This window comes from Accipiter gentilis, chromosome 3, assembly GCF_929443795.1.
Source record: "Accipiter gentilis chromosome 3, bAccGen1.1, whole genome shotgun sequence".
Taxonomy (NCBI): domain Eukaryota; kingdom Metazoa; phylum Chordata; class Aves; order Accipitriformes; family Accipitridae; genus Astur; species Astur gentilis.
This window is the reverse complement of record NC_064882.1, coordinates 21,366,392-21,390,956: the sequence shown is the minus strand read 5'-3', so window position 1 is coordinate 21,390,956 and position 24,565 is coordinate 21,366,392. Positions and strand designations below refer to the sequence as shown.

General features: G+C 38.2%; 1 protein-coding gene across 1 annotated transcript in view; it reads left to right on the top strand.

Annotated features, from left to right (window-relative positions):
• GRXCR1 (glutaredoxin and cysteine rich domain containing 1) overlaps positions 1 to 24,565 on the top strand; it is a 40,835-nt gene that overhangs the window by 5,353 nt on the left and 10,917 nt on the right. The window contains exon 2 of the mRNA XM_049834695.1: positions 24,104 to 24,343. Within this exon, the coding sequence (XP_049690652.1) occupies positions 24,104 to 24,343 (240 nt within the window). The remainder of the gene's footprint in view (positions 1 to 24,103; positions 24,344 to 24,565) is intronic.

The window sequence follows — 24,565 nt, the reverse complement described above, 5'->3', positions numbered from 1 at the left end:
TAGGTTCACTTTCATCTCTCTTTACTTGTAGGTGACCTGGAAAAGTGAATACACAGCAGGACATGCACAGCTTACAAACCAGTAGGGCTAGCTAATACCGTAGAGAAGATAAAATGAAAGACAGCAGCAAAAACAACTGTTTTCCAAAGAAGGCTGTTAAGGAAAGTTTCTGGTGCAATAGTACAAGCAAAAGTTTTAGGGGGGGTGGCATGTTGTATACCACTCCAGCCCCTGGAAAATGTATCGCTACAATCCCCAAAACTGTGGGGAGAAGATAGAGCTCTGCACTTTCACAGGAGAAGTGATGACGTTTTCCTCCTCACTTCTTTGGCAGATGATCAGTGCTGAGACTCCAGCATCATTGGACTCTGAACCCAAAGACCACTGCTAGGACTGGACTAAGATTGTAAAAAGTTTCCTGAACTTTACTTCATATTCTTATCCATACACACTGCCCCGTGACTCCCAAATGGGCATACCTTGCAAAATGAAAAGATGGGCTGGATTGCTTGTAATTAATAGTAGCAATGTTAGGGAAACCTGCTGATAACCTAAAGCCATGGCATTTCCTGTAGTAATGCCACTTAAACAGATGAAGATAAATCCCAGTGACCTGTAGGTACCTCCTCCAGGTATAAAGGTCCCATTTATGTTCCTAGTGTTAGCAAGTCTGGAAAAGTAATTATTGAACAGCATCACACTGAAATCCACTGAAGAATAGCAAAAATTGTAATGACACAAAGGATCAAGTGATTATGAAAAGTAGGTTTCTGTTTGTTACAGAAACTTCAGTGTTAGAGGGACAACTGGATCACCACTGGAACGGGCATAGTGTCCCTTCACCACTTCCTTCGTACCTTCGTAAGTGCTTTGATCTGTGACCACAGTGCATGGGACAGTAATTCAGCTGATTCAGCTGATTAAGTCACAGTTAAAACAGATAGTTTCCAGAGCTGGTGGCTGAATAGCCACACTGATTTAAAAAAGAAGAAGTTCAGGTCTGTGAGCTTTTAACTGGAGCCTGGGGTTCATCAGTACTTAGGATATTGGTATTTATTGTTCTCATGTTCTTGTATAAATCAGCTGCAAAGCACTGAGCTCAGACAAGTCTATTATTAGACTATTCATGATATTTTAGGGTTTGCTGCTACTGGGCTTGAAATACGTATTTGACATAGACTTGAAATGATCAGTAAGTAGACTTTAAACTACCTAAACCTCTGAAAGTGATGTACAAGCTTTGAGTTAAAAAAGACTTTACTGTCTCATTTTTTAGAAATGTAGGTAAGGGATGTCTTGACTTTTCACTACCCTCAGCATTGGGAAGCTTAGCAACAAAAACATGGTTACATTTGTCACTTCTTCAAGGCTGAATCAATAATTGAAGAAAAAAAAATTGTTAGACTTTTATGCAGGCAGTCTGGTCAGCATGTACTGGACATCTGTCCAACCTTCCAGATCACCACATGGCCTTAAAATTATCCTTGTCTGATGTGTCTTGATCCTTCTAAAGGATCCATAAATGAGGACACTGTGAGACACTCAGGTGCACTGTACGGGGTCAAGCAGAGGCAAGTCTTGGAACAATAAACATTTCTGTTTGTGTTTACATGTGTTTCTGCTTCAGAGTATATAATAAGCAGGTACTTTGCTTCTTGAATCAAACCTACATGAAGGTGAGTCAAAATTGTTATGACACTGAATTAATATTTCCCTACTGGCTGCAATATTTTTATCTGTTTAGCATAGGTAATGACTACATAAAATATAAGAGAGCTGAGAACTAACCTTTACACATTTTGCAGTAGAGGTCAGGAATTAGTGGCATGAGTGGTGTGGTTTTGAATCTGTGTACACCAGCCTTCCCTGAGACAGAGACTGAACTAACACACTTCCTAGCAAGAGTCTGTGAAACACACTGGAGTCTCATGTATAACCAAACTCTGGTAGATGCAGGATGGAAGCAGCAGGGAGGAAAAGATAATCTTGCACTTCATTAGCACCTTCTCTGTTCTGTTGATAGAAAACAACTTCTAACAACTGACTGGTACCGAATAGAGTTGTCTCAGGCTTAGCCCAGCTAAGGTCTAAGTGCCTGTGGTCCAAGCAGATTGTGCAGCCTGTAGGGAGAAGCAGAGCTGCTGCCCTGGGTTGTGAGGGAGAACAGAATTAAATTGTTCCCTATGTGATGTCTGTGCTGTGTGGCTGCTTTCCCAGAGTGGTTTATTAATAAGCGTCATCCCCTGGCCTTATCCTTTGCATGACAAAGGGCATAGCAAAGAAGCTATGGTAATACTGCAGTAAATGTGTCTATACAGCATATGTAGCACTAGAGTAAATCAAGACTTCAGGTATAGATTCAAAAACCCCATGGGCTTCTGAAGAAGGACTTGGACATCGAGCTCTAAAACTGTGACCCTCCAAACCTCTCTTTGGTGCCACCTTGTCTCAGAGGCAGCAAAGGCCTTTTACTAATGAAAATTTGACTAATGATCTGCCTTGGCCGTGTGCCTCAGCATCTCAGTATTGACAGGCCATGACAGTTACCTCCTACTCACGCCCTATGGGAACCACAAAATAGGTATTCCTTTGCCTGTCTCACCTGCAGGGCTTGATGTAGTAGGTGTCCTCTGAGCATGCCTACTGGATCAGATCCTACACAAACTGTACATAAGCAGATGCTGCTTTGTTACAAATCGTGTCTGCAGGAGGCAGTGGTGGGAGTTGTTCTCTGAATTAGACAGTCACAAGACAGCATGAATAAGTTGCTGGAGCAGGAGCGGAACACAGGCTTGCTGATTCTCAACTTGCCATAACAAATACTAATATGCTTCAGCATCATGCTTGAATTCCATTTCTTTCTTTCTGACTCTTAAGCATTATAGTGATGGCGTTGCTTTAACAGGGAGGTATCCTAGAAAACCTTGTAGCCTGTGACTTGCTTGTTAGGAACAAGAGGTAGAGAGGAGACTGAATCCGGGTAGCCAAGACATGAGAGATTGCAAATAACCATGTTCTGCCACCTTGTTTCATCCTCTCTCTTTAAATCTAAAGATACATTTGCTTTCTTTTTGAAAGAAACAACCGGTGTACTTGTTCTCAGGCAATGAATGTGAATGCCAAATGGAAAAAGATGCCTCCTGGTTGTACTAACTGGGATTCCTAAATCATATTGGCCTCAGGAAATTCTCTGAGCTGAAAATAGTCATAAAATGAGAGTATTAAGAGGAAATACTATATATGCTTGACATCCTCTTATTTTTAATCATCTGTATGGTAGATGACCTGAAATACTGAATGAACTCTGGGTCTGAGCCTATGTACTGCTCTGGGACTCATATAATGTTCTGTTGTGGAACTGCTCAATAAGATGCTCAGCCTTTGAATTAACATCACAAATGCTTCATCTTGAAACTGACTTGAAAAAGAGTAATGGTACATAAACAGCCTACCAAAAAAATCAGAGGATGCTACTGCAGAAAGTTTTTCTACTTATTCTAACAATAGGAAATGATTTTTATTTTTTTCTTCTGAATTGGCCTCTTACAACAGAGATGAAAAAGATGAACTGATTAGTCATAATCATTAATTAGTAGCAATAACTCTTCACTTTTTCTAGCTGTGGAGCTTAACGCAGTAACTTAGCAGGACAATTAGGAGAAAATGTCTTTTGAAGTATTCTTAATACTATCAAGAATAGTTGGGGTTATTCCCTTTTCTTTGACATGGTACAACAGGCTGCCTGCTAGCTCTTTTGCTGGGTCTTCTTGCCTCTGAATATCTGCATGCCTTTGATAAAGCAAACACAAATTTTGTGGAACACATAAAGCTGAAATTAATTGCCTACAAATATGAACCATCCTATATGCTTAATTACTAGCATCAGTCTTGGTCACTGACCCCCAATTTTGTGTACAAATAAATTACTCTGCAACTGAATATTTAAGGCTCCTCATTGCACCTGAGTGTCTTAGGTGAGGTATGTTTTAGTTAAATTTACAAACATGGAAGCAAATATTTGGCTACACTGGGCCAATTTGTCACCAGATTGCACAGCTGGGCAGTTGTGCGATTGCAAAAATATGGTAATAATGAGGTTAAAACAGAGCCCCTTTCTTAAAAAAAAATCAAAAAAGTGAAGAATTACCTTTACCTTAGTGGTATGATTCTCCAGGCATGTACTAATGCTTTTGATTTCATGCCATAGAAGGCATTATTAGCAAAAATACTTTCTAACAAGTTAATTAAATTACAATTCCATTTAGTTTACAGATCTCAGAACTGTTTCAGTTCTGAACTAGGATTTGCAAATACTTACACTAGTAAGCTTACACAAGCTAGACATATATAAATGCCATACAGGTATTGTGTTACAATGACCCAGGAAAACTGTATGTTAGCAGTTGACCAAAAACATATTTCAGGAGTCACCTGGTGCCAATTTAATTGGCCTGTGGGTATCATTGAGGACTATTTCCTTCCTTAAGAAAGAAGAAATAAAGTCATGCATTATTTGCAGATAATGCTTGCTATTTTGCTCTGGTCTGTCAGCAGCCTGCTCTGACATTTGTCTACTAGTGTTGGCAGTTTATTACACTCTACACCAACTCAAGGTACATGATTAACAGCTTAAAAGAAAGAAATGTCAAAGACATACTGCTTTTTGGGGCTGGAGCTTTAACGTGTGACTGCAATGTTTGGCAGCATCATAAGTTTGTAGCTTAAGTGCAATAAAACATGCTTCAGAGTAGAATTTGCAGCCAGAGAGAAAAAAGGGTGAGACTTTAATGCATTAAAAGCTCCCTCATTGCTGCAACATCCCATACTAGGTAGTACACATAAAGCATGAAACTCAAATCTCACTGAATTTTTCCAAAACTTGTAAGATAAATAGTAATTAGGATAGCATCCCCAGCCTGTTGATTTTGAAAAGGAGCTGGAAAAATACAGGTCCCCATCCAAACAGGTGATCTTGTGGTTTTCCTTGACAGAGTAGTTACGCTGTGGAGAGGCTGTCACAGCACAACTCTTTACAGCCTCCATCATACAAAGCAACAAAAATGGTCACAGGCGAGCAGCTGGAGTCAGTGAGGTAGAGACTCATTTCACACATGGCAAGAAAGAAGACAGAAAAACCATCACTCATTGCTAGTATGAATTGTGGAAAGCATTTTAACAACCTTAGTACAATTTTGCTTTGGAACTGTATCTAAAGACACCATCCATCAATTATGTCAGAGGGGTATGTCTTCTATACCATAGAAATACCACACACAGACAAGTTCTTTCTGCACTTCTCACAAAGAAGTATGGAAAAACTTACTAGCCAATATTTGCACACGTTTATAATGACTTGTGCTGTTGTGTTCTGCATTAACAAATCAGCCAATGCTGGTGCAAAGGCAAAGAATTTTTTCTTTGGGATTGACTCCTAGTAGCCTTGTTTGGAATACTACTGATTGCTAATTATCTATCAAGTCTTAAAAATATTAAGAATTGACAGCAGTCATACAGTATGAAAAATCTATTTCCCCATGCAACTTCTGTAAGACAGAAAGCAGTCAGTTTCTAAACCTGCAATTGAAGTTACATCTTTTTAAAGAAAATGTCATCTTTCCCTGCCCAGCTGCTCGTGTCCTGCTCTTGGTTTACTACCTCTAACTGCAAAGGACTCTCCCACCTAGGCCCGCAGGCAACTGTGAAGCACATCATTGCTGTTCAAGTGGAGAATGTCATAAGAGAAAGACACAGTGAAAAATGAGACCTTTAAGCATAATCGCTAGAGTTCCTTCCACCTATCGCAGGTCTTACTCTGCATCTTGAGAACTTCCCTTTCCAGGTGTTGGCTGATGCTTTCAATTAGATTCCCAAACATGCAGTGGGTAAGTCCAGTTGTTCTTCCAAATCCCACCATGATCCACAACCAGAACCACCTACTCAGTCCCTCCAGTCCAAACTAAAGCTGTCAGGAAGATTTAAAAGAGGCAGCAGTTTCTAAACGACTTGTTCAGGAAATAGGTTCTGTTCATTTAAATTTTGCCATGGCAGCTATTGGTTTTGTATCTGCTGGGTGGTCACGCCTTGTGCAAACCTATCTGTCTGCTTGGTGCACGATGTTCTCATGGATCCTCATGCGAGAGACTGGGGTGGAAGCGCACTTTTACAGGCCAATATTTGCAGCTGGATACAGGTGACTAATACTATCTTTTTTTCTGCTGCCACTGGCTGGGAGCAGCCTTGAACCATGTAGTTCCTTCAGCCAGGTAGTTTATTCTCAGCTGCTCCAGCAGTTCTCTTTTGAAGTCACAACAGATAAGGGCAAGAGTTGTCAAAAAAGGAGAGATGTCTAGTGAACTTTCTGACCTGTCTTTCATGCTGTCTCAATTCTCATTTTGGCAGAAGATTACACAACTGGCAGAAATGTAATCAGTATAGAGTTCCAGCATTGTTTGAAGACATGATATGATATTAGACTAAATGTTGTTATTGATTTTTCTTGCTACAGGGGATTAAATGATATCTATGCAAAGGAGCCACTGAAACGTTGCTCCAAAAGAAAAGCAGATAGCCGATTTAATCACCTCAGTATCTGCATTTGTAATCATATTCCTTGACCAGAACACAATTAACTCTATGACATAATATCAATTCTAGCCCTATTATAAGAACATTATTATATGAAAAGTATGATTATAAGAATAACAATTTCTGTTTTCTTTAAAAAAATACACATCTCTGCACCAAATACCAAATCAGACTAGAGCTTAAAGCTGTTCACACCGAACTTGCTAAAAAATTACTCCAACCACAGATGTGATATATACAGAATAACTAACTTGGCAGCTATTTTGACTAACAGGTTTAGGAACTTGTATAAATCATACAACCTGTTGCGTTCTGATTTTCAGACATTTTACCTGTTTCGTTAAAAAAGCCAAAAAAAGCTTACAACTTAGATTTTTTCAGCAACAAAGTCTATAACTTTGCTCCACGGAGATGTATGCTATTTTGCTCACACAGAAATGGTGGATGAGTCATCTGTCTCCTTTTGTACATCAAGGCTAACAGCCCCAGTATAGGCTATTGTAGGGCAGAGCTGGTTTATGTATGCTGTCTAGAAGCTGCATCCTCTGTGTCTGCATAAAAATCTCAAGCTCTCTGCCTTTGGTTTTGGAATCTATTGCAAAAGAAAAGGAATGAAGCACTGTATGTGTGCAATGCAGATGGATCTTTAATTTAAAGAAATGGAGATTGAGTGTATAACTAGTAAGTAACTACTCGGGGCTTGAAGATGAAGGTACCAAAGTTCTAGATATCATTAAGTAATGAGATAGCTGAGAGCATAGTTCCAATTAGGTTAAGTAATATAGCAGGGAAACAAGGTCCTTCATCACTCAGTGCTAATATAGAAGAAAGTAGTGCTATAACTACAAAAGATTCATTTTTATCATTTTCCTATATTGAGTGATAAGGTGCTCTCTCATTGAGGAGTAAGGACTGAATCAGCATTTCATCAGCACTTTGTTGCACTAAGCATAGCTTAACTTTGTTCTTTGCTTCATTCAAAGACCTGTGCAAAATTCATTACCGGTTGCAGAGTGCTTTGTGACCCTATGCAAGAGAATGCTCTGTGTCCACCTGAAAAATGGTTGGCCTTTTCCTTAACTGTGCAGTACTAATGACAACTTCAACTTTTTACAGAATAGCCTGTTTTTATATCAGCCCAGATGAGTAACATTTTCAGGTAGATTTTAAATTGTATAAAGTGGCAGGAAAGAAAAAGTACATAATTTGCCAGATGTCTGGAAATTAAACCCAAACATGCTGGGAGGCTGATGGTTTCCCATTTTTATTCAACACTCCTTGGGAGTTTCAGGATCTCATTCCAGCTTCCATTCACAGTAATACAGTAAGAGATAAAATAACTTTTGACAGAAAGCTTGTTATCTGCCAAACATGAAAATTGCAGGGTGTATCCCAAATCAAAACCAGACTTCATTTAATTCTTTCCTCTGATTTTATTGCTTAGGAAGGTAAATTGTGAAGATTGTAATTTTGAATTTTCTCTGCTACCGATTGCAGTTGACAATGGTACCTTATTTCATTTATGCTATCACCTTCTTTAGTTGTTTTCTGAGTGAGCAGAAGTAGTTCTGTTGTATAAGACAGACTGACTCTAGGGTGTAACTAATCCATGATGAAAGGCTGAAACATCTGCCAATGAGAATGCAGTAAATTTTCAACTGAGCTAAGTCTAACTGATAAGAGCTTTCCTGAATACCAGTTTTTACTTGCTGATTGTCTTTAACACCAGGAAAATCACCAGTTGCAGCACTGGTGCAAATAAGAAAGAAGTCATGGGCTGTTGTGCTGTTTCCTATGATATTCTGCTATATTGAAGGTAAGTCTTAGGAAAACAGATCCATTCACCACACAAAACATAGCCTGGCAAAGAAGGAAGATCCATGTAATATCACAAGCAGGATCTCACCAGCTAACCATTTTATTCTCCAGTCAGAAATATGGTGAATCACATTTGTAAGAAGCTCAACAGTCTAGAATTCATTTACATAGACCACTAATGCCTTTTAATTAATCACATTGTAATTGACATTTGTGAACTATAAAGGGGATCATTGCATGAGTAAACTGTAAAATGACTGAGAGATCTATGTATGTATGTATGTATGTATGTATGTATTATTATCATGTTATTACTAGCATCTATCAGTCTTTCTAGAAGTCTAAGGATACAAAGGGAATATTTTAGAAAGGATGAGTAAGGCACTGGTGAAAGAGAGGTCAAAAGAGAAAGAGGGAAGGGATAGCAACCTTCTTTCTTTTTTTTTAAACTTCATCTGCCTGCCAGAGAACAGTAAACAGAGTTTTCCAAAGCTGGTGCCAAGTTAAAAAGAAATGGGCCAGACATAGTAATTTTCATGACAGCCATTTGCTGCTGATCAACACAAGTCTGTTTCTCTGCAGTATGAAATGTTCTACTGAGTGAAGCAGCAGTGATTACAGACAGATGGGGCCAGCATGCTCAAACCAGGACTCACTCAGATCCATGCTGTCTGCTAACTTTTCCACATGATCTGAGATATCAAACACCTTCATGTTTATCTGCTCACCCTCAGCAAGTCCTGCTCTAGTTCACTTCTGGCTAAAGCCATCCTTACTTACAGAATATTCTGGAATAGGACACAAGCTGCCCAGTGATCCTCCCTGGACAGGCAACTAAAGATTCAAACATCTTGAACAGTGTGATAAATAACAAGTAAAAGAAAAAGCTGCTTATGACAAAAGAAAATAGGATTTGGGGCCCACAGCTAAGGGTGCTGTTTAAGACAAATGTACTGTGGATTTTTTTTAATAATTCAGGGTGACATCATGGGAAATGGTACATAAGTAAATAGTAGAATTACAAACAAAGTGTGAGTAAGTAGCAAGACAAAACATTCCTTGACAAGACAATAAAGTATATTTGAAAAATCCTACTCATATTATTAAAAAGCAAGCCCCAAAGTAAATTAAGATGTGAACTGAGAGTAAGAAAAATAACCACACAAGAAAATAACTTGTCATTTATTCAAGTATTTCATACATACAACCAAATATAGGCAAGTTGATATATTTAAAAGTTCTTTTTGGGCAAGTGATGAAACATGAAGTGCTAGTCAGAACTCTTTCAAGTGGACATACATGCTATCTTCCTTTATTTCCAGCCCTTCTTCTTGTTTTGAGTAGAACCAGAAAACAGAAAAGCCCAGAAAAATTTAGTGTAAAAATTGACTGTTTTTTAAACTTGAGAAAAAGTTCAATTATATTGAAATTTGATTTTCATTTTACAGTCTATTTCTCCCAGTTGCTAGAGATAAAGAGATAGAAGTGAAATAAACACTGATCAAGTGTTGGATAATAATTATTTTTCATGCTTCTACATATAACTGTTATCACCAAGTAGTAACTCATAACTGTTAAGCAATAGGAAATTAACTGATGTAATCTAGGACAAATCTTCTTCTAAGAATAGATTTATTCTCAGATTTCCAGGCTTGCACATTGATTAGAATTATATAATTAATATTAACTTTCTTTTCATGACCCATCTGTGGTCCATTGTTTCAGTTCTCTGGTCTTCCACACTATTTACAGACGTAGCTTTAGGCAGGCAGATGCTATGCAGCTCAAGCCATACATTTTTAATTTACTGATGGCAACATTTCTTTAGGTGACATGTAGTAGACTTTTTTTTTTCTCTCTTACATTAATTAGTTTCTGTTTGCAAGGTACTTTGGAGATGTAACAGTCCCCTTCCAATTTGCCATAAACTGTGAATATACCATTTTTATTTTCACATTTTGTTTGAGTTCCCAATTTTCCAAACATTTTAAAATGCCTGTATCTTTCTCATGTCAAAGTCACATTGCATAAATTGTTTTGCTGCTGTTCTGTGAGCAGAGTCTTAGAAAACTGTCTCCAGGTAAACAACTGCAAACAGCCAAAGTAGAAATTCAGCTCTTTTCCTTTTTTTTTTTTTATTCATTGATGTAACACAATCATAAACCCTCACTGGGATAACTTAAAAGCTATGTCCCCTTAGTTTTGCATAAATCAGACAAGCTGGAGCCAAAATAAGTCTAATATGCAATGAAAGTTCAGGCCAAAATTTAGACCTGAATTAAAAGACCTCCAAATGGTCACACAATTCATGCAACAACATAATGTGCGTTTCTGTAGACATCACAACTGTATTCAGACCTGTCACAACACAAGCCATATCTGCCAAAAATAATATTCTTCTTGCAGAAGTAGGAAGTTTCAATTTGACCACAGATACGTCACTATGCTTTATAGCTGCCATGTTTTCTGTGTACTGGGTGTGAATTTTAGGGCAAATTATTTACACATAGTCAAATACCTCATTACTTTAGTAAATACTTAGTAAATCTGATGATTTTTAAAGGAATTCAACTTACATCAAGCAGTGCAGGAGGTGAGACAGAAAACTATGATTAGATACTCAGAGTAAATGGGTAAAACACAAAAGGTTGTTGGTGGGTGAAGCAAAGGTCCTTCTCTTCTCTGGATGATAAACGTAACTGAAGAGTCTTTGGAGAAACCTCTCTGACGAAATTATGTAGCATCCTTGTCAAGTTGTTCTGTAGAGGTATTTGAAAAGATGAGGCTAACCAAGAGCCAGAAGAACTAGTGGAAACCAAGATCATGGCAAATGAGACTGGCCGGGTTGTAGATACTGAGATAAAGAAATTAGGCTGAAGAAAATCTCAGGTGGTAGTTATGTAAGGTCTATGACTGTGAATATATGGGATAGGCTGGAGAGGAATAAAAGAGGAACATTGATATTGTAGACAGAATTCAGGAGATAAATCAAATACTTGTGAAGAAAAGCTGAGTTTATCCATAGGATGCCTGAGAAAGCTTCCTGCTATCTGGATTCACAGAGACATCTTGGAGGGAAATGGAAGACTTGTGATTGTCAGTGTTTGGAATGTTGTCTGGGAGTCTGAAAAGCTGGTGTGATGTCTGTGGAGATGCTCTGCAGTGTTTTTGAGTACCCTGTGTTTTCAGTTTTTGTTAAGATGATTAGGTAAATATGTTCACTTGGATTCACAGAATTCTTCAACGAACCTGCGAGAGAGGGGAGCGATGCTTTGAATTAATCACATTTCAGGCACAAACTGCAACCAATACAAAGCTTTGAAGGTTTTGGCTCAGTCTTTTCCTGGCTTAGCTTGTGGCACTAGTTTGCACCAGAAAGGCAGAGTTCATCTGAAATGCTGGCATTATATGTGCTCCATGGCAATGCATGGCAATGATCTTCCTATGAAAGGATAAGATATACGTGACACTTTCAGTGAGTAAGACATGTCCAGACACCTGGAAACTGTGTTCACTGCAGATGCTCCCAGGTTTGATTTGGGGACGTCTATTTGCTCAGTGGTGTGAGTCCTCTCTGGTGCGCTTCTGTCCCATTTTGGCTGATTCATCATATGTTCAGCCCTACTGAAACGTACCAAGGAGGCACTGGCTACTTCTGAGCAGGTACTGTGGAAATCTCTAGTTCCCAGCCATTCTTGCAGCCTGCCTGCAGCACAGGCTTGTAATTTTGACCGTACGTAATTCTTATGAAAAGATATGGGCTGCACTTAATTCAGTCCCTCAATAGCTGCCAGAAATGTCAAGTGTGGCAGTGAAGTACTCTGTCTTGAGAGAATAAAGCAGAAAGAGAGAGGCAGGAGAAGAAAGGCTTCTGCATGCTGACAGGGTTGGAGGAAGTACAAACCTCTCCTGGGGGCCTGGGGAGAACTGGGTGTTAAAGTCCTGAGAGATGACTTTGACCTGGAAGAGAGATGAAGAGCAATCAGGCTTGCTGGAGGGGAAGTGAAGCTTAGTCTGCAATCTGGTCAGTTCTCTGAAGTAAAAAGAAAGAAAAAAGCACTACGGAAATGTGAGTTTTCAATTATAGCTTGAATTCAGAACGTTTGGCAAAGCCAGATGTATGGGAGGACATGGGTTGTTTTTTACAGTGAACTGCAACAACACCTGTTGGTGACCAACATTAAGAATAATCCATTTGTTCATTCTTTTGATTACAACTTAAAAATACCTATATTTTAGCCATATCTATCATGAATTTTCTTCCTAACTTTGTTTTAGCCAGAAGAACAAACTGTAGCGTAATTTTCCACCAGAACTTCAGTCCTGACCACAAGGGAATTTGAAGTTTTGCAAATTTTTTGTAGTTTTTACCATTGAATTTTCCTTAATTTAGCTCCTCATCTGTATCTGACTGGCACAGCTTACTTCTTAAGAAGTGGTATTAAAATTTAATAAGCATTTCTAATTAGCTTTTTTTAAGGCAGAGCCACGCAGCAAATGAGAGAGCTTATATCTCCTGTAACACAATTTTGCAGAAGTATAGGTTTCAATTTCCTGATCCAGCAATTACATCAAACAAAGAGAAATTGTTTATATCGCCACTCAGATTGTTCAGCTGAAAGCCATTTATCAAACATAGCAGATAATCAAACATTAGTAAAACTAGCTTACAAGTCTCCTACCAACACTGCACCTGTAGAAAACAATTATTTCCCTGCTTGGCTGCCAGGTTACAGCACACTACAATCAGTCTTTTGACACAGAGTAGGCACAGAGGAGAAATATGGAATAACCCATTGGCAAAGAAAATTCATTGTTAGGACAGGTGCTGGCTGGTTTGCATGATGTGTTCTGTATAGGTTAAGGTAGCTATTAAGCTTGTTTGTATTAAATATACTGTAAAAGAGCTATGAAAAGTGAAAACTACCTATCAGAAACAGCAGCATTTCCCCACTGAAAAAATGAGTTTGTTTTGCTGGACAGAACGTCTTACAGATTAGTGTTGCTCATTGTCTCAAAAGACCCATTTTGAAAATACTGTGTAAGTTAAGTAATCCCAGCACCTTTCCTCTTGTATCGGAAGTCTTGTTACTCTGAAATGAATTGATGAGAGAAGAGGAAGGTAATAGATGAACAGGCTGTATGATGAGCAGCATCAGAGCAATTTTAAACTTTCTTTACTCTCCCCTTTACCAATCAGTTCATTTCAGAGCTGACATTACAGTTATCAAGCTAACAGATGGAAGAACAAGGCTGGATTGTGCCGTGGCCCTGCCACTGAAGGCTGAGAAGCAATCAAGCTCTCAGTGAAGATGAAGATCAATATCAGAAAAAGCAAGTATACTTCCCATGTGGTTTGAGGCCACTTTGCTCACCTGACAAGCAAACACTGTATTTGGTAAAATGCATACACTGAGAAACTCCCATGGAACTTTAACAAGGTGAATCGACACTGATGTGTGCTCAAGGGTTTGTGGTTTAAGAGCTAGGAAATCACTCAGTGAAATTTACTTCCAGTCAACCTTCTTAGTGACAAATATTTTCCCTTTACATAGTGTATTGTAGGAAATATTGCAGTTTCATTCACTTTCTATAGTGAATGGCTTGTGAATAGCAGAGCATTCCCTCCATCACATTTACTTTTACAGGGCTGAATCTTGGTTATCTGTTTGAGCTGGCTAAAAATCTCCAAATATATCTGTATCATTAGTCAAACTAATTTATAAAATAATCATCCTAGAGTAATGCTTTCCATGCCTTATAATGATTGATATACTCAAAGCAACTAAAGCAATGGGACAACACCCAAATCCTGATTTTAAGTGCTACTTAATCCAGGAAATATCTGGCTCCAGAGTCCTATTTTGTAGGTGAGAGCATAATAAGGCTGAAAGATAGTATATCAGGTTTCAGCTATCTATTTTGCTGTAAGATCCCACAGCACTCTTTGCCAATGAAGAGGAAAGTTATCATATGCCTTGCTGAAACTTGGTTTAGATATTTCCTGACTGCTGCCTTAAAATTGCACTGAGAGTTTCTTGCTGTAAATGGCAAAGAACTGAATCTGTCTGTCCTAAAAAATAATTGCACATTATTTTTGCATGGTGATTGCGCTGGTTGATGAAAATTTTCTAAAATCAGTATCTCTGGCTAGTGCTCTTAAGAAAATTGGACTGTCCTGAATTATGTGTCAGATTTTTCTGATACAGACGAAGTCATAAAGATTTTCTTTATAGTGGTAGTGGAAGTTTCAAAGTTATTGGCAGTCCAAAGTTTATAGAGGCCAACTGTAAAAAGATTACCTGTGAGTCCATTTGTCTGGCTCTAATATTTTATCGCTATTTGCTTTGTGCTTCCTAACATTGTAGTTTTCTTGGTGTCTTTATAAGGCTATTGAGAAGGGAATAGGGTGCTAGCAAACTGAATCACAGAGATCACTGCAACAATGAAGGGTTTTTTAAAAATGAAATAAAGTCAATGAAGTAAGAAATATCTATGATTTGTTTCCTTCTACCATCACTGGATTATCTGAAAAAGATTTTTCAACTGCATTTTAAGGACAGTGTAACAGCATTTTGTCAATTAACACTGTAATTATATCTCACTTATAAGCAACATTTTAGGCAGTTACATTAATGCATACATAACCAGTATCTGATGAGGAGTATATAATTTGAAGGTTTTTCACAACGCACCAGGATTATGTTTAAGGGCTTTGCATGGAAATTGAAAAAGGGAAAGCACATTTTGGCAATTTTGTGATATCTGTTGTTTCCAGGACAGTATTTTGGCCATTATTACTCCTTGCTGTAAGAATTTCTTCTGTTATTATCCACGAATAGATACAATTGGCTGCTTCAAAAAAGGGGATATGAGAGATAATACTTTGGTGAGATGTGGTTTGATCCTCTAAATGCTTACATTTTATCAGCTTTAAAATACATTACTGTGCTGGCTATGCAGCATAAAATACTTCAAGGAATCAAAAATACCCTACCATTCCTTTTAAGTCACTATATTTCCTTTGGGAAGAAAAAGAAAGATGAGATCTACTAATTTGATAAGGACTGTAAGATATAGAAGACAGAAACACTCAACTAGTGTAAACAGCTCAGCTATTACCTGTCTTGACCTATACCCATATGCCAGCCTACCACAAGTAGCTTCATTGATGTTACAGGACAGTCTAGGTACAACTTGTCTGGCTTCAGGCCTCTTCTGCTGAATACAGGAATACTTCAAAGAACTGCAAGATGTGAAAGGGGATTGTTGGACACTCCTTTTTCAAACAGCTTCTAGTGCTTCATGTAAACTGCTGAAAACAAAACTACTTTCAGTATCTCTTCCTTCTTCTCCGGCAGTCTTCATGGGCAGTTTCCTTGTGCAACAAAGAAATTCTTCTCCTTTCTTACAAACCCATGTAACATTTGCAAGGGTCTTCCCAGAGACTCTCTCACTTCTTTTCTCTGCAATTCTTGGAGATGTCAAATTGGTAAATATGAAGAGAGAAAATAAGGAGTGAGCAAGCAAAAGAGAGAAACAAGCATTATATCACAGTCTTGTTTCTTCCTGGGAGAACTGCAGACCAGGTTAGAATTACTCACAGGATTATCTTTTGTTTCTGATTTTCAAAGGTTTCATTTATTCCTATCACATGCAGAATGGCATAAATGAACTAATAAAATACTGATAGACCTTCCAGCGCTTGATAAATAAAATCCAATTCCTATCATATGCATAATGGCATAAATAAACTAATAAAATACTGATAGACCTTCCAATGCTTGCTAAATAAAAGCCAATCAGGTATGGACGATAAGGATCTTCTTTCAACTAATTTGAACACTGTAATAAATTTTGCTCTGGCTGACTTCCACAGCATCGCTGCGCCTTGTTGAACAGGAACTGCTTTTTTCCCCAGCGTCGGTGCCGCACCTGTAGCAGGCAGTTTGACTTTCAAAAGCCTACAGACGCAGAGGCATCAGGGTCTAGCAGAGACCATGAACCCTAGGGAGATAACCTGTTCTCTTATCTGAGCTCGGGTCACCTGAGACCAGGCTGTAGCCTGCTTGTACGGGTGCATGCTGGATGAACCGTAATAAGGACACTGGGAGGTGAGCTCAGTTGTAGTCTTTGTACCTTCTGAACCTGCCGATACCTGAAGCATTACAAAGAGCAGGGAGAGGCAGGGTCATGCCCTGTACTCCTTTGCTGTGGTATTGCAAGTATTTTTTCTGCTTTGAAATGAACACACTTTGACATCCCCTGAAGAGCAGTCTGTGCCAGAAGATATGTGGGGAAGCCTGCAGTGGCAGAAAAAAAGGTATGATGTTATATTGTATTATTTGAAGAACAGAAGGGGCAACGACATACGTACACATGGTGTCAGAGGATGGAAACCCCTCCTTTGGTTTTTTTAGTATTCAGTCAAGTGATTTTAGGATGAAAGGAACAGTATAAATGTCACATGCAATATTACTTTTACTTTTGTTATTTTCATCTGACATCCCCCAAACTGATATACAGCCTGAAAAGTACAAATGAATTAGAGACATATATAAATATATTACACCAATGTTTTAGATATAATGACATCCCATATCTGTATTACACTGCAGTGATGAACAATTCTGAGGATGCCAACCTTAAGGAGGTAAAACCGTGCTATTTTACCATCAGCAGTATGTGGCGGGTGTGTAGATAAGAGAGACAACAGTTGCCCAGGAGTTAGAAGATCAAGGAATTCAGGTTCTTGCTGGATCACAGCCCTTCTCTACAACTGTGACCAGCTCCTCAGAGTTATCTAGACCTATGAAACTGAAACAGGACAAAATGAGGTGTTTCATGCCCTGTGTTGGGACTCTCAATCAGGCAGAGGAGCCTGTGCTCCTATACAGCTTGTGGAAATTGATATATCCCTCGGGCTGCTGTTTGTGGGGGAAGCAAGTGCCAGAACACAGGCAGACAAAAGACACACAAGTATTTGTGCTATTTTAAAAGCTGAGAAAAACAGTGACCTGACCACTTTCTTGGGGAAAGCAAAACTAGTATCTGTATTTGGGACTGTCCCAGACTTTCTGGCTACCTTGTTTAGGAGTGCAGCTCTTGATGCCCTCACTTGTAAGTTGGTATTGATAGTCCTTCCCAGCTTGCTACTGGTGATATCATTCCACTGTCCCACAGGGCCACATACTCCAAATCCTACCAAAACTGGATAAGAAAAAGTGTAGTATTTTTGAAGTGATGTATTTAAGAGAAGGTCAGTACATGCTTTGACTTGAGTATATGACTTGTACTGTTGCAGAAATTTAGTCTTTGTTCTACTGAGCTTTACTAAAATGCACAGTTTTCTGAATTTAATAAAGTTCAAGTTCTGAATTTGCCCAAATATTGATATAGTGCCAGGTCCCTGAAGGCAGTGCAAACAGGACTACAGCCTTAACGTAATAAAACACTTAAAAGAGTGCTTAAATTTAAATTTAAGTATGGACTATGCTTTGCTGTGTGAGAGCCCATGGAACTGCAATGAAGTGGAGGGGAATGTAATTTCGTACCAAGAGTGCACACTGCAGCTGGGGACTGCTTGCAATTCTTCCTGTATGTGTAAATAGATCTTACCTGCCAAAGAAAAACAGTTTACTTTGGTCGATGAGGTCTGTTTGTTGGAAGAGGTCTTCTGGCCAGTGAATAAATTCTTCCTGAAAAATACCATTAAATCGTTAATTCGAACCAGGCAACCAACAATGACAGTCAGAAGGGACTGGTTCACAACTCCATTAGCATTGTACTATGCTGTTGTGATGGCAAATATTGTAGTTTTCACTAGAACACAGACCTTCAATCTCCAGCCATCTCATTCAAAGAATGTTGCACATTTTCATCTAAACAGTGACATGATGAAAAGTATGCTTTTCATTAAATGCTATACATTTTGGAAAACATGTATGTTCTGATGAAGTGTCATGTAGAAAAAAATTGAAACATTTTGGTGATAGCTTTTTACTTTGAAATATTCTTTCAGAAAGTATTCATTAGTTTTAGTATACATTTTGAAAGCCTTTTAAAATTCAAAAGCTAGTAAAAGCTTTTTAATCTTGCAGAAATGAAATATTTAAATTGATTTTTTTTTCTGCAGCATTTCTTCAACAAGAAAGTCATAACTGTTTTCTTTCCTTCTGTTTCTGAGCTGAAAAGAAAAACAAAAAGTCCAAAACAGATTGTGATCAGAAAATTAGTGTTAGACCATAATTCTTCTTGCCACTGAGTTGTTGATACTAATTCAAGCTATAAGCTATCCAATACCAATTATGAAGTGAGCAGCTTAATTCAAACTTCTAGATATGCGCTTAATTCAAACTTCTAGATATGCAAGCATACACGAAAATATATACATTTTCACATATATGCATACATATATATATTCATTTTCTCTTGCTCAACATTTTCTTTAGATAATGAATGCTGCATTTACTCACTGAAGCATCTCTGGTGCAGGGTTTGTAATGTGCTCTAGATTCCTGCCTCAGCTGACTTAGTGGACAGCAGATACTTCTGCCAGTCTGATAGTATCTAATTACAGAGCTGAGGGGTGCGTATTTCAGGAGAACACTCTGAGATGTTGAAAGATGATATTCTGAGACAGAGAAGGGCATATCAGCCATTGATTTAGGTCACAGAAGCAATTCACTACCGCATGAATAACATTAGTTGAATGTTATATCTGAACATAGTGAAAACCTTTAAAAATCTCATACGTGATAAAGGTTGGCATTAACATTTCAGCTTTTGCCAAAGTACTGTACCAGCCCATTAATCTTAGCAGAAAAATATTCTGCTTTTGCTAGAATACAGTTGCTCATATAATGCATATAATGCAAAGTATAGAGTGGGTTTGGTGAGGGGGTTTTTGTATTTGTTACTTGGTACTTTAAAGAAAGCAAGTGTAAATTTGTGGGTGATGCTACCATTGAAATAAATTATATATGGATATGATTGTAAATAGCTATTCTTTTCACACCAATGAGGTTAAACCACATGTTTATGCCTTCTGTCCAGAGAGAGGATTAAAAAAAATTAAAATCCCATGACTGCTTTTTTAGTGTTGCTGTCACATTTTTCATTTGCAAACAAATAAAAATGACGTTAATGTCATGAGTATTCCTCTTACTGCTGGATTTGCCTGTTTACTTGCTTGCAGACATGGTCATATACAAAGGTTTTCAGAAAGAAAATGTTACCACCGTTATACAAGCAATCATTTTGTGCTCCAAGGTGCAGCAGTGGTCCTCACACTACAAGTAGAAAAGCATTGCCTTGGACCCCTTCCTCTGCTCTGAATCTGGCCAGCTCTTAGCTGTGCTGCAAAAACATCCATGTTATGAGTTTTGCTCCAAAGATAAAGAGCCAGTCAAAGTCAGCAAAGCAGACATAAAATATGTCCTAAAAGATATTAAAGAAAATCTATAGCCTTGGAACAGCAATTCATGACAAATATGCTGAAGAAATAATCTAGTATTTTTATTCGGCAATCATTTTATAAATTCCCCTCACAAATAAGTGTATGAGTGATATCTGCACAGACTGGGAGGACTGGTCAGGGCCAGCATAGCTATGGAACCAGGAGAGAAACATGGACACTTTCTTCTGCTACTTCAGTTGCAGCTGGATCCAGAAGCCAGGGATAAGATACAGCAGGGAAGGTCTGAACCCAGAGACGTCCATGGGAGTTTTATGGCATACATATTTAACTGGCTTTCAGAAGCACCATGGAAACTCCTGACTGTTATACTATATTTTCAGAGCTACTGAGAAGTATGTTGTTATTATTGTCATGGCAGCTGTTAAACAGAAAAGGTAAATTCTCAAACATACATTTTAGGAGTATGATTCCCAAATATTTCATATTTCTGCAGCTCCAGTAATACACAAAGTTTTAAAAAAACCCCCACAAAAATATTGAAACAACCTGGAGATCCACATATTCTGTAAAACGTTTGTCATTGTACACTTACACTGGCTACCAGGATGTCTTCTAAAAAGGTTCAGGATGTCATATTTCAGTGACCTTCTCTCTGTCTTTTCATTTACTTAATTTTGTTTCACTGTCTGTCTCTTTTTTGTCATATTTTTCATGTTTTTATTTCTACATTTAGTTTGTACTACTCTTCCTTTGTCAGTATCGTGACATGTTGGTTTTGGGCTTATTATCTATTTTTGGTTATTACTGTCTTTTCAGCCCTTTTTCAGTGCCCTGCATCCCTCTGTTTTGTTGCTCATCTGCTTGCTCTATTAAGCCTTCTCTTTATCAGCAATTTCTTCTTCTGTCCTGTGGTCTGTCTTGATGCTAAGCTCACGTATTTAGCCTCATGGGATGACATCCGTCATGCCGTTTGCAAAAGACTTGCTCAGTTAATGATTACATTTAGTTGCAACCATGTCAAATGGATGCCAGTGGGATGGCAGAGGGGTAGGTTTCCCCCGGCTGTACACCAAAGTGTAACTAACTTCTCATTTGCAAAAGCCTGAGCCATCTGGTAGAGAAGTCTGGGAAAAGACTGAGTCAGGCAGAAAATAAGAAAGATCTTTTGTTTTTCTCATGTTCAACCATGAACAGGATTGAACCGGTGCAACAATTACTTTTTCTCTCTAGACTGAGAAAAAAAGGGCAGCTGTTCCTGACTCACTGGGAGTGGCGTCTGTGCCGTGAAGTGACGCAGGTCAGGCTACTGTTGTTGCTACCTGCTTGAAGCTCCCAAGCAAAATGCAAGTTCTTCGGGTTGATGCAGTAAAACAGATACTGCCTTTGGACCTTGGGGAGATGGTAGCACCGTGCTGTTAAACTAAGAGCTGTAAATGATGTAAAGGATTGTTACCAAAGCAACTTTATTTCCCTCTGAAACCTTAAATCCCTTCCTTGGGAGTCTTTCTACGTGGACACTGTCTCTCAAGCACACTCTTGGCCCATGTGCATGGGGTTTTCTGAATCTGACACAAAAGTTGCCCCTCAGGCCATAAGATTTCCATAAGCTTCAGGTTTCAATGAGAATCCCACTCACAGGAAGTGCGAGAAAGTAGTCAATGTAGTTTGCTCCAAATCTTTTGGTTTGTTCATCTGTCCAACTTCCACAGCCTGAGTAAAGTTTTGTCATGCCCATTAACCAGAGAATTACCTTCTGTTTAACTTTAGCTAAAATTTTATGTGCATTTGTGAGTTATACGAGAAGATTCTAATTTGAAGTTTGTTACGTACAATTGTAAGAGTTCATTTTCTAAAATGTCTTTCTATTCATTGGTTTACATTGCTTGTCATTTATTATGTTTTTTGCCACAGTTCCAACCTAGGAAGGAAAAGCAGTTCAAACGTTATTCTTCTGGTTTACTTCAAGAGCATATTCTAGTCACTGAATATTACAGGCTGTAGCCATTGAATGGGTAGCAAAATAAGAATTAGCACAGATTCTCATTAAGAAAAACCCTGTAAATCTCTCTAACTGTCTTCACTCCTATTTTTAATAACCAGTGTGGTTCCAGGCAGGATGAAGTCCTGCCAAGGACAACTTCTGTGTGTTTGTAGCACAGAAAACAAGATGTTTACTAAAATTTCCCTAAAGAATTATTTAGTCAATGCCCTTAATACTTCTTTGCAGGGCAAACAGGCATATTTCTTCACTGCCACATTAGGAAAAAATGAAGGAATAAACATAAAAGTGACTCTGCGTACACACCTTCCACTTGATATCTTTCCAGATCACTTTACAACTTTCCATTTTTCCGTCTCTTCAGCTGCTTATTTGTATGCTGTAGGGACACCACAGCCCTGATGCTTCGCTAGATAATGACTGTCTGTGTCTATACTGCCAGCCTCTGGTGTCTGGGAACAAACAGCATTAGAGATTAGAGCTATGAAGGAACAAGAATTTTCATCCTGTTGAATAGTTTCGCACTTCAAAATGTATTTTCACTCTAAAGACAAGGAAATAAGGAGTATGTGAAATTGCCTTTTTAAGGAATATTTTAAAAACTCCTTTTGGTTACTTCTGAAAAGGATGAACTCCTCTTCCTTCCAGCAACCCATGTGCGGTTATTAAAATATTTGGCAGTGTTTATGTAGAGTACTTGTCTTTTAAGAAGAGGATGAGCTAATCCTCTCACTTGGAATGTGTGAACAATGTGCTGGAGAGGAGTCAATGCTGCAGTAGCAGTATAACAGATTTTCAACCTAGAAAACAGGCTGGAGAAAAGTAGCCACTATTTATAACATGTGTTCCTAAAATTGAATTTCTGACATCCATTCAAAGAGGAATAAATACTGACCTATCACAACATGTTTCCTTCCCACAATGGGAGATGGAAAATGGTTACATTACATATGTTTGCAATTACACTTCCAGTGATCTATAAGTGATCTGTAAAAGGCAAGTGTTTTTCCCGAGAACCTTCACAGTACATTGAACCTTGTAAACACCTTTCTAAGCAGAATATGCGTTTTGCAATGACTTTTTTTTTTTTTTTGCATTTACGTAGTAAGATAAACCATGACTTCATCATGTGGCAAAATCTGCAATGGCATCTGCCCAATTTTACAACTGTGTCTTTACAATTATTGCATGACATAGTTAAAAAATTATCTATTCACCCATCAAGGTTCATTTTCCATAGATTGCTACAGTGCATTACAGGCATCCTTGCTTTTTATTTTCTCACTTGTTTTTTTTACTCCTGGAATACTGCTGAAATAATTAAATATCATTTGCTGAATATAATGGATAGTTTGAAAAGTTTGGAAATGCCTTACCACCTTTTTAAAAAAGCTAGGACTTCAGTTATTTATCTTTGTTTAGAGCAATGATTCTCAGGCTTTTTGAAAATATATAACTCTCTCTTGGGCAAACTAATCCCTATAGTATTTACATTCCCTAATTGTTTTCATCCCCGAAAGGTAAGATGTGGCATAAACTTTTATGTACAAAGAAGTGGGGTAAAAGGTCAAATCTGAATTGTAGTATGAAACTTTTTACAGCCAAGGGAACTGCCTCCCCTAGCTGCAGTGGGCTTTGAATTGGACACTGAATATATACAAAATGTACTTCTTTATTGTTGGTTGGATGTTAGGGTAATATGACATGATTCCACCCTAAATGTCAGGGATACATCTGTCCCCTCTATAGTCATGATCTAGTTCAGTGTGGAGAGACCTAAAGTATTCTAAGTTAATGTTGGCTCATGGATGTGATGAAGCTTAGCTTGGACTCCCATCCTTGCTTAAAGGAGGCTGTCAGCAACACCTGGGCTAGCAAGTTTAGACTTAGTCTGGGTACAACCACACTCTGTGTAAACATGAGTCACTGTTATAACAAATGAGACATCAACAAAACAGTGATGATTTATTCACATTTGGAAGTCCACCAGGATCTGAAATATATCTGTTTCTTGAAAATGTTTAACTTGATTCAGCATCTATAAAACCTTCAGAAAAAGTAAAGTTACACTTAGATAAACAGCTTAAATTGCCTTAAGTTGGTGCTTGCAAGAACTTAATTTCTCCCCTTCCATCTTTATATTTGAAAAAAGTAAAATGTTGGATTGTGTTTTCAAGGTAATTTTTTTTTCTCAAATAATACTTTTAATGAAATTACTGAATACTTGGAAATTATTAACACCTCACTTAATTTAATGGGAACTTTTTCTTTCCCCCCCCCAGGTATCAACAGTGCTGGAGTTTGGCCGCATAGTAATTTATACTACTAGCCTTCGTGTGGTGAGAACCACTTTTGAAAGATGCGAACTGGTTAGAAAGATCTTTCAAAACCACAGAGTCAAATTTGAAGAAAAAAACATTGCTCTGAACAGCGATTATGGAAAAGAACTAGATGAAAGATGCAGGAGGGTCTGTGAAGTTCCCTCACTCCCTGTTGTGTTTATCGATGGCCATTATCTTGGGGTAAGTAAAGCATGAGCCTGTGTTTTATTCTGCAGTCTGGAAGAACAGATGAAAATCTTGATGGATGAGAAGTGGGGTTTTTAGAAAATTGCTTGCAATGTTGGAATGATGGGAACAATCAAAGACAGACATCCCTTTGTGGTATGTGCTGCATAGATCCACACTGATAGGTTTGATCTGAAGATGCAAAAGATAACCAGGGAGAGGCTGTCAGGAGGGGAA